The sequence below is a fragment of the Vidua chalybeata genome, chromosome 10 (genome assembly GCF_026979565.1).
Source record: "Vidua chalybeata isolate OUT-0048 chromosome 10, bVidCha1 merged haplotype, whole genome shotgun sequence".
NCBI lineage: Eukaryota > Metazoa > Chordata > Aves > Passeriformes > Viduidae > Vidua > Vidua chalybeata.
In genome coordinates this window covers 4,454,448-4,468,476 of record NC_071539.1, presented here as the reverse complement: position 1 = coordinate 4,468,476, position 14,029 = coordinate 4,454,448, and the positions used below count along the sequence as shown (strand labels likewise).

At 47.1% G+C, this 14,029-nt stretch overlaps 1 protein-coding gene across 6 annotated transcripts in view; it reads left to right on the top strand.

Moving 5' to 3' along the window:
- TNIK (TRAF2 and NCK interacting kinase) overlaps nt 1-14,029 on the top strand; it is a 153,773-nt gene that overhangs the window by 124,504 nt on the left and 15,240 nt on the right. For 4 of the 6 annotated variants that reach the window (XM_053951166.1, XM_053951169.1, XM_053951168.1 and 1 more), the window contains 6 exons: nt 1,614-1,720; nt 3,995-4,158; nt 5,275-5,372; nt 6,095-6,118; nt 10,007-10,191; nt 13,327-13,453. In XM_053951166.1, the coding sequence (XP_053807141.1) occupies nt 1,614-1,720; nt 3,995-4,158; nt 5,275-5,372; nt 6,095-6,118; nt 10,007-10,191; nt 13,327-13,453 (705 nt within the window). The remainder of the gene's footprint in view (nt 1-1,613; nt 1,721-3,994; nt 4,159-5,274; nt 5,373-6,094; nt 6,119-10,006; nt 10,192-13,326; nt 13,454-14,029) is intronic. The other 2 variants (XM_053951167.1, XM_053951165.1) reach the window with 1 other exon arrangement.

Genomic DNA, 14,029 nt, shown 5'->3' with positions numbered 1-14,029 from the left:
GTATTTGTCCCTGATTGAGAGGCAATTTTTAGATGTATTTGCAAAGTGAGCGACTTGCCTTTTTAAGAGCAAAGTCACAATCACCAGGTAAGCCTCCCTGTGCAAGGGATCTGTGGTGGTGTCATGGGTGTTTATAATGCTCCTATTTCTGCTGTCGCCAAGCAAGAGGAGACGTCAGTGCTCTGCTGAAGGCAACAGCAAGCCAACAGCTCCTGGAACTGTCTGTGTGCTTGGCTCCTCCATAGTGCAGGAGGGTGGCTGCCTGGTTTTAACCTAATTAAGAAAAAGCCCCTGCACTTTAATGTTGGCTTTTGCCTTGAGTCCTTTGAGAAGGACGCTCAGCCGCAGTGATGCCCTGCGTGGTGAGACCATGGCTGCTGGGAGAAAAGCTGTTCTCCAGCACTGTGCAGTGTTTTCCCCCTTGGCTGAGGGAAAATGGACTCAGAAGGGATCCCCACCGGATCACATTTAGGGCTGTTGTGTTGGCAGTACCACCCATGAGGAGCCTGACTTCACACTGGACTGCCCGAGGTGGGTTTGGGTGTTTGGAGCGAAGGGACTGCCCCGAGAGGCAGGACTGGCTGTCTCCGTGGTCCAGGGTCTTGTTTCTGCCAGTGCTTATGGCTGGATGCTTCAGAGGAAGGTGGAAAACTCCCCAAGTCCTGACTGCAGAGTGTCCTACCTGGAGGGGAGACTGCATTGCACTGGGACATGCTGCAGCTGGTGATGCTGCAGTCCAGGCTCTCTAAATATTCTCTTATCTTGCCTAATGCAACCGTGTGTTTATTCTTTAAAAAAGCCAAGCCTAATCCGTTTTCTTGCTAGTCCTGACAAGCCCTTGGCCTTTCTGTTACCTGGTGCAAGGTATTGAATGGTGAGTATTGTCTTGCCTCTCCACGTCACCTGAGGTGCTGGGGGATGAGGCCACTGCACCTGTGGCTACACAGTGATGCCTGAGCTCCCATGGGATGGGGCAGAGTTCCAGGGTTACCTGTCACTGCCCCTGTAGGCTGTGGTTGGCTTCGAGTGCTCGTGCTGAGCCATTCTGCCAGCAGCAGCAGCACCTGAAGCTCACTGAAGGTCACAGTGTTTAATCCCAGTGTTAGGTGGGTCAGTCTGGATCTTCCCACTGTCAACCCTCTTGTTTGTCCACCAGTCAACACCTTCTGTCTGCTGGCATGTGTCATATCTGAGCTAGATACAAAACGTCTGTTGTGGCTGTTGAAATGCACTTCAGTCTGAATTTTACCTTAAAAATTACTTTTATGGGTTTTGTTAGATTTAAATTATATATATATATTTGTGTGTGTATATGTGCATACATTTCTTCTAGAAGTAAGTGCCCTGTTTGGTGGTAGCCAGGCTGCTCAGGGGCTCCTGTGCCAGGAGCATCCCTGGGAGCACCACTGCAGCTTGCTGCTGCCTCACACTCCAGTGATTCCTTCTAAAAGCTGAGAGCCTTGTATTTTATAATTGCCCTAAATGCTGCCTTTCTCTCAGTGGGAAATGAGTTGTAAATCAGCCTTAAGGCAGAGCTGGAAGGTGGTCTGTGATGGCTCAGGTGAGCGAGTGACCCAGACTGGGTGACTGCAGATGTCTCCATTCTTTTGCAGGTGCCTCAACGAACCACTTCCATATCCCCTGCCCTGGCAAGGAAGAACTCCCCAGGCAATGGCAGCGCCCTGGGGCCCCGGCTGGGCTCCCAGCCCATTCGGGCAAGGTGAGGATGTGGTGGGGATGGGCAGGAGTGAGCCTGGTGTGCCACTGCTGCACCGCCCTGCATCACCCAGCTGGGAGCCCAGACATGGGCTGGAGTCCAGCCCTGCTTTTGTGACTGAACACCACGACATTTGCAAGGCTTCTCTTGAGTCTGGGATGAATTTTTGCATCCAGCAGCGATTTTAACTGACAAGGCTTTGAGCACTGGAATCCCTGGAGGCTTTGCTCCCTTGGCTGAATGCATTCCTGGGCATTGCAGGGTTTGGAGGTGGATGCTGCATTTGCTGCTGTGGAATCAAACAGGAGTTTGGGTGCTCCCCTTAGTGGAATTAGGTCCTGGTTCTCACCTCTTACATATCAGTGGATCCCTATAAGCCAATGGGGAGGTCTCAGTGGTACATTCCATACATTTCTTATGCATCAGATGAGGTTTTCACAGATAATGACTAAGGAATGTGCTGCAGGACAGACACTCTTGAGACCTTCTCTAGATGTAGATCAAGGATTGAATTCCTTTCAGCTTCCTAGGGCTGGGCCTTCAGCTTAGCCAGATCCAGCTCTGGCACAGCAGTGAGCCCCTAGGAAGGTGCTGTGCCATCGCCATGGTCCCATCTCTGCCGTGTCAGAGCTGTCCCTGGGCACGTTTAAAACGAGCAGGGAAGCTGACAGGCTCTGCTCAGAGCTGGATGGAAAAAACACAGCTTAGTCATGTGAGAGCTTGTCTCTGCTTCAGAGAACGAGACCTCAGACGGGGCAGATCCCGGGAGAAATGCGAGTTCCAATTAGCCTTGCTTGGTTTCTTCTTCCTGCCTTGTCCTCAGAGGGTGAGGTCAAAAAGTGAATGTGGGGATGTTCACGATGTGTGCTGTCACCAGTGTCAGCACACGCCTCCCTTTCCAGCTCAGTGCCCCCTCTGTGCTTCAGCAAACTCACGGGCAGCAGCCCCGAGTCGCTGGCAGGGGCAGCAGTAGGAGGAAGAGTATTTTTTTGTTGTTCTTTTTTTTTTTTTTAATTAGAGAAAAAGCATATCATGGTTTGTTGCTCTTCTTTGCCAAAGGCTGAAACATTTTGAATTCTTGAAAATGTTGTTCTTTTAATTAGCTGTTGCTTGAAGGACAGTTTAAAATGCAGAGGGATATTGGACTGCGCAATCTTTATAAGTGATGGTATTGAAAGTAAAAAGGATAATGGGAATCTGGGATTCAAATTCAAGGTTGCCCAGTGTTTCCTGCACCCCCACTGTCCCAGTCCTGGTCAGTGCATGTATATACATCAGTTGCAAAGTTTTCAAATATACTTCATTAGTTAATTTAGCTAAGGATAGCCACAGAGCATGAGCTGGAGGCTTTCAGTTTGATGAAAATTGGAAATTATTAGGATGCTACCACATGTCCATTAAACTTAAGTTTTCATTGAAATTATTTCATACTTGATTTCTCTCACAGTAATGTAATATTTTTCCTTTTCCCCCGTTTTTCCAATTGGTTCTTGATTCTCCCCATGCATAAATGCAAATATTACAAAAATAGCCCTTCTTTTATTTGTCACCCTGTTGTGACAAATGAGGGAGTATTTACTATACATTTTAAAGAGGACTTTGAATAAAATCACTTCCAGAAACATTGTATAAAACCAAATTGCCTAACTCTGCATTAATATCTCTTCTGATGTCATTTCAATGCCAAGTAAGAATTAATTTCCTAAAGGCATCTGATACCCAGAGAGATATTAGTCACTCCTTGTGTATCAAGGGCACTTTTTATTCTAGATTTATCTGTGTTCACAAGGGTGAGAGAAATCAAGGAGGAAAAGTGGATATCTGATGCAAGTTTGAAGTGAAGCCATGAAAACTGGGGACTCTGAATTAAGTGGTACAAGAGATCTGCAGCCTTGCTGCAAATTTGAGATCCTTGCTTTGCTGAAGTCTTTGTCTAACAGCACATGACAAATTCCTGCTTTTATGAAGAAGAATTTTGGTGGCTAATTAGGTAACTCCAGCTTTGCAAATCTACAGACGGGGGATCGAGAGCAAAGAATCTGTTAATGGTTGTGAAATTTTACCAAATAAGAGCAGAAAGCTTCTCTAGGCAATTTTTTTTTTTTTTTGGTCATGGTCATAGTGCACCCAAAATTGGTGACCTCAGCCCTGTCTCCTCCAGCTGAGGAAGACTCTCCTGGCCTTTGAAGCCACTCCTGTCAGTGTGGGAAGGGTCTGGAGCCCTGGGGATGGGTGTGACCCTGGCTGATGGTGCCCCTCTGTTTTGTCCTCCTGCAGCAACCCAGACCTGAGGAGGACAGAGACCATCGTGGAGAGCCCCTTGCAGAGGACCAGCAGTGGCAGCTCCTCCAGCTCCAGCACTCCCAGCTCCCAGCCCAGCTCCCAGGGTGGATCCCAGCCCGGCTCCCAGGCTGGCTCCAGTGAGCGCAACAGAGTCAGAGGTGAGCTTGGGAACATCCCTCAGCACCAGGCACACTTGGGGAGGCTTCCTGACAAGCAGCAAGGACAAGAGGCCTGTGGTCTCATGTTTGCTTTTTAAAAACTTTAAAAAAATCAAAGGATCCATCATTTCTGATGTGCTTTTGTGACCTGCTGGCCTCCTTGCAGACAGAGTTGCCAACAGCCCCATTTCCCTGGAGGTTGATATAAGATGGCCACAGCATCTCACTGCCAAGTAGCCTTGGCAAAAGGAGATGGGAGTTATGCTTTAGGGTAAACAAAGAAAACAATCAGTGTGCTTCCTGTCTTCATCCACCCAGGAGCACCTCTCCTGATGTAGTTTCTTTGGGAGTGTGTTTCACTTTTAATTGATATATATTTTTGGGGGATTTTATCTTTGTGCCCGAGATGGGATCAGAGGAGTGATGTAACCTGTAAGAAGCTTTCTCTCAAATGCTTTCACCAGGCAGCCGTGCTGACATGGGGTTTATGTGTGCAGCCAGATTGTTCCCTCTCATCCTAAAGCCTCTCTTAAGGATATTCCATTCTGCTGTTTAATGGCAACAGAGTAGTGGAGTTGCCACAGCCCATACACCCACATATCTGCATTCTGGCACAGCCCCACGCTTCCATTCCCCAGGGCTGAAGAACATTGAGATAAATGCTGCCTCCATGCGTTGAATATTTTATGACTTGGCCATAAGATGATGGTGTCTGTTGTTGAAACCATCAGTCCTCTGGGCAGTCAATAAAAGGAGTTTGTAACCCATTGTCATTTCAGGTTTGGTTTTGTTTTTACTAATGAGAAATCCTGTGACAAATATTGTCCTAGCGATGTCAGATGCTGCAGAGCTTTTCATTTATCACATGCCCTGCTCTTCTGCAAAGTAAATTTGTTTCTTCAATAGAAAAGGAGCAGTAACTCTGTGAGAGGGCTGTTGGTGGAGGCTGGGCAGGATTGTGGCTTGTCTTGCTCTGTTGGTGGAGGAGCAGAAAGGAGCGGGAGTGTTTTTCAGACAGCAGAAGCAAAGTGATGATGAAGCCCCTGTTCCCACCTGTCCCAGTGGTGGCTTTTGGCAGCATTTTAATTCCCACTCTCTCCACCTGCCTTTCACCAGGGAACACCAAACCCGAAGGGTCCCCTGTGCTCTCCCATGAGCCCGCCAAGGTCAAGCAGGAGGACAACAGGGATGTGACACGACCGAGCCGACCCGCTGTGAGTCCTCAATTCCTTCCCCTGGGAATGCTGCCAGCTAGCTTGGCCACGTTTCCCTTCGGTGCGGTGGCACAACCGCGGGGACCCCAAAAACGAGGCTAGTACTGCTGCTGCTCCAGCAGAGAGACTGGAAAGCAGCAGTACGGCAAGAGCCTCTGGGAGATTTGAATGCTTAAGAGAGTGCATGAGTTTTTACCAGGAGCCCAAGCCTAGGGGAAAGCACTTAAGCCTGTGTTTCCAGGTGAAGCAGACGCTTAAGGGCTTTGCTAGCTTGGGCGCGGCGGTGGCCGATGGCACTTTGTTGTGTTCCGTGCTGCATGTCCCCCGCAGCACCCGTCAGGGGGATGCTCTGCTCATGAAGGCTGGGGAACCAACCAGCCCCCTACAGCCTTCCCAGCTTAAAACCCCACCTGGTAGTGGTCTCTGTACACTCCCCTTCTATTATTCTGAGCAAAATTTCATCCGAAGTGTTTCCTCCTGGTTTAATGCTGTTGACATTTGTATCTTAAAACTGCAGAGTCGGCCTAAAAACTATATGAATTTCCACTGCTTCTCTGTTTTAATGTGTATTAATGTTTTGTTGATGATGTTTTTTTTTCTCTACACTCCACAGCGTTGAGCTAACAATTCTAATTTTATTTCTAACCTGCTTGCCCTTCCTCTGGCTTTTTCCTGTCCCGATCTGTTTCCTCTGATGCTGATTATTCTTCCTTTACCCACAGAGCTATAAGAAAGCTATAGATGAGGTTAGTGATATCTTTTCTCAGTGGGTCATGCCTATGCAAGGTTGACTAGTTAGTGCTTAATTCCGAGCTGGGTTTTCTTGGTGCTGGCGTTGATAAAGGTGGCGATGCGATCTCGGGTCGGACGGGAGAGCGAACCGGTGGCGTTCCGGCGTCGGGAGCCCGCCCGCGGGGAGGGGACAGCACTGCTGGTGTGCTCTGCTCAGCCCTGGCCTGCCCAAAACCTGCTGGCCACACCACTTGCATGGAGGCCAGGGCAGAGGCATCCCAGTGTTCACGTGGGGGAGCAGGTGGTGCTGCTGTTGTTCGGCGTGTTGGAAGGAGAAGGAGCGAGAGCGGAGGTTTCTCGTGCCGGTGGAGGAGGTCGGGCAGCCTGGACTCCTCACCACATTCTGCTCTCAGCCACAGCCCCTGGCCACCTGCTGATTTCAGTGGGGCCACCAAGTGCTTTTTGAAATGTGTTCTAAGCCTAATTCAAAAAAAGGCGCTTGAAAAACAGAGCAGTGGGTTGTTCATTCTTGTGGACCAGCATCCACTTGCAAAGCCAGAGTCAGCAGAGCCACCTCGGATGTTGATGGCACTGCTGGTCCTCATTCATCCTCTTAAAAAATGAGAGTCCTGAAGTACACCTTTTTCACTTAGGATAATATTTTAAATGTGCATCTGGCAGTGGTGAATGTTCAGACATTCATGGGCAAAGACCCAGCATTCCTGATTTAACATTTAACTTGCCTCACACACGCATCGCTGTGCACACTGCAGATACTGGTAACTGCAGGGCTGTAGCAGAAAGCACTGGTTTCAGCAGCCTCTTCTGCAGCCTCTTTCCTCTAAAAATAGAAGATATGAAAGAAGGAAGATGTGCTGGTTAGTTAACTTGTTCTCTTGGATAAAATATGAGCAATACATTTTGTTTAATGAGGTGCTTTGTTAAGAAAAAAGCACATGAATCAGTGTCTAAATAGAGGCAGCGTGTGTGCTGAATTCAAGCTCAAGGAGCGATGTCATTTCGGAAACCAATCTGACTTGATTCCAGCAAATATTAAATCTAAAGAAGGCTTTGTAATTAAAAATAATTAAAGAGCACTGACACTACTAACTTATGTATTATGTCACCCTCAGTAATAACACTTGGAAGATGAGTGGAAGTACAGAGCACTTTGTAATTGTCAGATTGTTTTTGGTCCAGGAACAACTTGGTGAAGCTGTTTAATCCTACAAAGTGCTCATTACTTAAAATGATAGCATCAAAGAATTAACCATCCCGAGGCAAAGCTTTTACTAGGAAATATGAGTTATCTGATGATACTGTCTGGGAATATTACTGCTCTTATAACTTTCAAATTAGTTATTACAAAGCAATTAAGCTGATTTTTAAAATACTTGACTATCTTCTAGTGATGGCCAAAAAAGGCTGATAGGGTGCCTTGAAGCACGTTAGAAGTGGAAGGTGCAAAAAAGAAGTAATTTTCACAGTCCAGTGCTGTGACAGGGAGGAGTTCAGTGCTAGTCCTGTGCTGCAGAAGTCCAGCTGCAGTTTTAAGAGGCTCTTACACAGTCCTAAAATCCCTTTTAAAATGAGAGGCTCTAATTGAATTCAAAGGCAAGTGCTCAAAAAAGAGCATGTTTGATACTCTAAATGGAAAGCATTGTTAAGCTGCTCAAATTGTCACTGATTCTTATTTAGGAAAAGAAGCAGTCGTATCATAGAAGCTGCTACAGCACTAATTAAAATAATTAGTTGTCGTGACTGCAGATTTGACTCTATTTCAATCCCAAACATGTTGGCATCGAAAAGGAGCTCTTGAAATACCACAATCTCTCTTTAATCATGGAAAAGAGCCTTTCTTTAAAGTTGAAGAGACCATTTGGAGCGATACAGAACTGCAGAATCAGAGAATGGTTTGGGTTGGAAGGGACCCTAAAGTTCATCTTGTTCCCCCCAACCCTGTCCATAAGCAGGGACACCTTCCACTATCCCCGGTCACTCCAAGCCCCATCCATCCTGGCCTTGAACATTTCCAGGGATAGGGAAGCCACAGCTTCCTTGGGCCACCTGTACCAGGGTCTCACCACAGACTAAATAAAGAATTTCTTCCCAATATCTAATCTAAACCTACTCTCTGTCAGTTTGAAGCCATTCCCCCTTGTCCTGTCACTCCATACCCTTGTCCAAAGTCCCTCTCCAATTCTACTGGAGCCTCTTGGGGTGCTGGAAGATGCTCTGAGGTCTCCCTGTGGGGCCTTCTCTTCTCCAGGCTGAACAACCCATATACAACCCATCACAGGTACCTGCTGTGAAACAGGAATTGACCAATTATTAAAAAAATAAATAAATAAAAAAAAAAAAAGGGCTTTTTTGAGATGCTTATACTTCTGGGTCTGATGCAAAGCTCTCCACTATCCAGGGGAGTCTCTATGTCAGAGTCTGGGCAGGGCAGACCTGGGAGCAGAATGTGTGGCTGTCACCGGTGGGAGCCCGCCGGGAGGTGTGGGCTCAGATTGCTTACAAAACATTCCTACCTCACCATTAAAAAACAAGCTGGGTTTGCATCTCAGCCATAGAGCTTCTCCATCCTTTTCTTCACGTGTCGACAGGATAGATTTTAAGAGCTCCTTTTGCAACAATAATTAATATTGCCGTAGTCGCCCTGCTGGAACGGTAAACTGGAAATGCAGTAAATGAGAGTGTGGCCGTAAGACAATTGTGGAATTTAGTCTTTTTCAATGAGTTTCTTTCTCCCTAATCCTTTATCTCTGACCGAATGCACTGATGCCTACCTCGGTCACTAATATAGGGAGAAATGGTAAGACTGACAATTGCAATGCTTTGTTCGTCATGTGCATGTCTTGTGCAACAGAGTTCTCTAACCCATTCTAATTCGAGCTCTCATGCTTTTCTGCCCTACTGCTTCCCCCTGCATTGCTATAAAAGCATGTAAGATAACAAAAAGTCTCTTTTCTACACGGTGCCTGCCATGTTCCTTGTTTTGAAATAGCAGTGTCTATTTTATATGACTGTCGGGTCTGAGACCTCATCAAAGTCATGGTAAACTGAAAAATTATGACTAGGATTTGGGACTGCTCCTATCTTTTTTCTTGTTTCAAGGCTTTTTGGTTGTTTTTTTTTTTTGTTTTAGTTTTTTTTTTTTTTTTTTAGTTTTCTTTCTCCCTTAGCTTGTAGGCTGCCACATTTCACATAAAGTGCTTAATGGGTCCCGCTGAGGGATTTTTTTTTTTTATTATCATTATTTTTTGATTGTGTGGCTGACTCAGAGCTGTGACTCCAAAGTCTGGCTGAGCTGGGCGCTTCTCCTCGTGCTCACCACCTCTCGGCAGCCGCCCGACAGCGGAGACTCACCATGGAAGCAGCTCTTGACGTGGGGATTGCACCACTCCATGGGAGATGCTGTCATTGCTTCCTTCCCAAATGCATTTATTACAGAATAAATACCATTACGGGGTCTCTTTGAGAAGTTTGAAAGAAGAGAAAACCCTGCAGGAGAAATTCTCCGAGCCAATCTTTGAAGTGACGTTGTTTTCCAGTTTACTATGATGGTGACTGAACTTCACCTTTTCCAACAAATATAATTTTGTCGTGTATATACATATAAGTGTGTGTATATATATGCACATACACGTTCCAAAGAGAAAAAGAAGAGGTTGGCTATTGACTTTTCAGTGAGCGTAAATCAGTTTTGTTTTGTTTAATAAATGCTACATGCTACAAACATTGTCTTACGTTTGTCTCATGTTTGTAACGACTCTGTAAAGCTATTTCTTGTTGCTCGTGCTGTTAGCATTGGCTTTTGGAGAGATGTATGTGACATTCTCCTCGCTCTGAATGTAACAGCCATCGCTTCCTTGTTTCCTTGCCCCCATCCCCTTTAGGATCTGACGGCTTTAGCCAAAGAGTTGAGGGAGCTGCGCATCGAGGAAACCAATCGGCCCCTGAAGAAGGTGACAGACTATTCCTCCTCCAGCGAGGAGTCGGAGAGCAGCGAGGAGGAGGAGGAGGATGGGGAGAACGAGACACATGATGGGACCGTGCCTGTCAGTGACATCCCACGGCTCATGTGAGGAACGCTTTCTTTTGAGGGGGCAAACCACGAAACCCCAGTGTGCGTTTTTCTGGAGGTGAAACCCCAGCGTGTCGTGGCCTGGAGGAGAAACCCTGGCCTGGAGGAGCAGTAGCTGTGATAAAGGACATGGCCAAAGCGTGTCCATGTTTGGTGGCTGGCACTGGGAACGGCGTCATGGTTGCAAGGGATGATGTACTCACCTGAGTGTTTTTCCTGTTCCAAACTAGAGAGAATTAATGGGAAAAACTGAGCTATTTCTGCTGCATATTCAGTGAATGTTGGCTCAAAGCTGATGGAGCTGTACCTGCTGATGAGCCAGGCAGGTTTTTGGCCAGAGTGGGCACAGTTGACCTCACCCACACCGTGGGTTCTGCCCATGGGATGGATGTGTTAAAACTCTGCCTGCTCTTGAGCCTGGTCTTGCCCCAGATTAAGCCATGCTAAAGTGTCAGTACTTGGTGTCCTGCCCAGTGCCAACTGGTAGAGCCAGGATTATAATAATCCTGAATCTTTGTCTTGGATTTCTGCCCTTGGCACAGTCAGTGTTGGTGGGTTAAAGTGGTAAAATGAAGAGATCAGCAGACTATTGTGTCCCATGGGACACTTGTGCATTTGAGTCTCTCCAGATCAGGGCAGCACAGCTTCAACACTCACAGGGAGCTGTTGCCATTCAGAGAGAGATTCTGAAGCATCTCTGCTCAGGCTTCCCACCCAGTGCTTTGCAGGGGCATTTCTGGAGGTCTGTGCCTGGCAGCAGGATCTGAATCCTGCCCCTTTGAATTCACAGAGGAGCTGTAGGAAAGTTTCAGGGGATTATTTGTGTTTTAATCAGTTCATTTCCATTTTTCCTGCTAAATGAGTTATAGTTGATGCAGGCATACCTGGCTTCAGGAACATGGTTTAGCAGTGAAGATGATTGTGCTGGGTGAATGGTTGGACTCAAGGAATTTAGAGATCTTTTCCAAGCTAAACAATTCTTTGATTCTCTGATTCATGGTGGTGGGGCATGGAGCAGCACAGAAGCCCTCTAAGTGGCAGGGAGACCATGTCTCCTTGGGTCCAAGTTTTTCAGAGTGCCAAGCTCCTGGGTTGGAGCTTCCTTCCAGCAGAAGAATTAAAATCGGAGCTCTTGAATTGTTTGGAGCAAGTCAGGAGGCAGAGGGATGGCTCTGAATGTGCAGCAGTGGGATGGGCAGTCAGGCGTGCCAGAAGGGGCCTCAAGCTGCTCATGGAAGAGGAGTTTAATCAGGAGTGGTTAATGTGTGCTGACATCCTTCTTCAGACACCTTGGGTTTGACACAGCACTTCCCAGTGGATAAATATCTCAGTGGGTGCCTTGCAGCCACATGTGTGGGCTGACAGGCACAGCAGGGAGCTGGATGCCCCCAGCCCCTGCCAGCCCAATGCCACATGTCCCATAAAGTCCTGTCCCTGAGTGTCCCAGAGACAGAGGGTGGAGATGCAGGGGTGTCTGCAGGCAGAGCTGCACAGCCCCATGTCTGGGGAAAAAGAAAGCAAATCCTCTGAGTTAAATCCTTATTTCACAAAAGGGACCTTAGCTCGAGTTTAGCCTCGGTGTTTTTATAACAGAGATTTATTTTCCTGTGTTCAGTGTTTGTCACTGGAAAGTGGGGCCAAGAGAGATCATCTCATCTTCTGCTGCACCTTCTGAGTGATCTTTGTGTAGCTCATGTTTAAACTTCCCTGGGTATCCTCCCTGAGCACTTAGCTGCTCTTCATTCCAGCTCTCTCCAGGTCTCTTCTGCTGTGGGATAAACCTATCCATTGCTCTGTGTCCCAGTGGATAGGAGGGACTGTTAATTCCATCCACCTCTGGAGATAGCATTTCTCCATCTGAAAACTCTGACTCCCTTCAGCTCCCTCTCCTTGAGCTGTGCAAGCCAGCTCTTGCCCATGGCCAGGGAATTCTTGCAGGATGACGTGGAATCTGCTCACTGATGAAATTTGGGACCTCAGGGCTACCTCAGCCATTCATTCATTGGCTGTACAGTCTCAAAATTAACATAACCTCCTCTGGCCCTGTTGTCTTATTTTAAAACTAGAATAACTGTGCTATTTTCTCATCCTTTGGTGAAAAGCTAATGGTAGGGAGGTGTGAGCTCCTCACATGAAAGGTGCTGTAGGAGTCTGGTGGGCTGCTGTCTGGAGTGCCTTTGTGATGCCTGTCCAGTTGTAGGTTTGATACGATCTAGGCAAGGAGCCAGTCCCACCTCAGGGTCCCCAGGGCTCAGATCCCACCTTGGACCAGTAACCCCATGATTACAACCCCAGGCTGTTTTGGCTTCTCACCGACCAGGCTCCCTCACAAGCCTCCAAGCTTGTTGGTGTGCACAGGAGTTAAAGGTTGTACTGCCTCACACTGCTGGAAGCAATTGGTCTGTGAGGCTTTTAAATGTAATGTAACAGGTCTGATCAGCCAGGGGTGCTTGTCGTTTGCTTGTGGATTTGTTCCAGTTATATTTAAGCAGCCAGGCTGCCAAGTGAAGTAATGGGGGCTGCTCAGCACCTGTGACATCCAATCTCAGGCAGTCCTAAAACGTAATAAATTCCAGCTCCCTTCTTCAAATAGGATCGTGGAAATTTCAAGGTGAAACCACAGGTTAGGACTACATTTTCACCTGGAAAACAGCAGAAAGCTACAGGACACAACTTGTCCTCCTGCCCACACCTTCTCCAGACCCCATCCCCTCCCTTATTATTTGCCATCAGTTGCTCTGGTGTTTCTTTTTCAGGGGTTGAGATGGGAATTAAAGGGAGTAAATTTTGGTTTTCTACAGCTTTTTTTAGGTAGAAAAAAAAATATATAAAGTAGAGCAGGAGTGCTATTCCTTGTTACCCATTTGTCAGTGCTCCTCTCAGGACACCTTGGGATAAGAAAGGGAATGGTCTCTCTCTTTGGTATCTGTAGTTTATCAGCCTGACCCTGGCCCTGTATTTCTGGCAGCATCTATCATTTCCCCATAAATCTAAGTGGATATATTTTTCTAACTTTTCTTCCTGGGAGATACAGAGCCTTACTCTTACTGAAATAATACTGTACTAGAAGATTTTTCACCCAGTTTAACAAAGGGAGTATTCACCATTAATGCTTTTCCCCTCTGTCCCCAGACCAACAGGAATTCCTGGAAGCAATGAGCCGTACAACCTGGGAATGGTGACAACCCACGGGCTAGAGACTTCCCACGCAGATACGTTTAGCAATATTTCAAGGGAAGGGACTTTAATGGTGAGGGAGGTAAGTTGTAAAACAAACACTTCCATGGAGCATCTTCAGGAGGTTTTGCCCATGTAAGCACAAAAACTAACAGTGCTGTGTGTCCGGAACACAAAATGAGGAGTAAATTGTGCTCCTTAGCGCTCTCCTTAATGCAATTTACAAATGTGACAAGTGCAAATGTTTCTCAGAAGTACAAACAGCAGTGAATGGCAGTGCCAGGGCACGGCGTGGAGGAGGCTTCTGCAAATGGCTCTGCAGCAGGAGTTATCTTCAATTTACAGCATTTAGTTAATTCACTTGGAACTGGCCCAAAGTTTCCCCTCTTCTTCCCAGCCTTTTCCACATTGGGACTGTTAGAGCCGTGCAGTTTGTAGAGCATTTGGGGGCTTGTAGCAGAGGCTGGTCCTGCTCAGAGCCTGCTGGGGGAGGCACTGGGTATCCCAGATGGATGTGAGCCCTCATCCCCAGGGCTGTAGAGGTGAGGCTGTGGTGGGAGCAATGCTGATGGACGGTTCTGCAGCAGTGAGGCAGGGGAGGCACCTTCAATGGCTCTGGAAGATCTCCCTCGGTGTTTCTCAACTTCCCAGCTGCTGA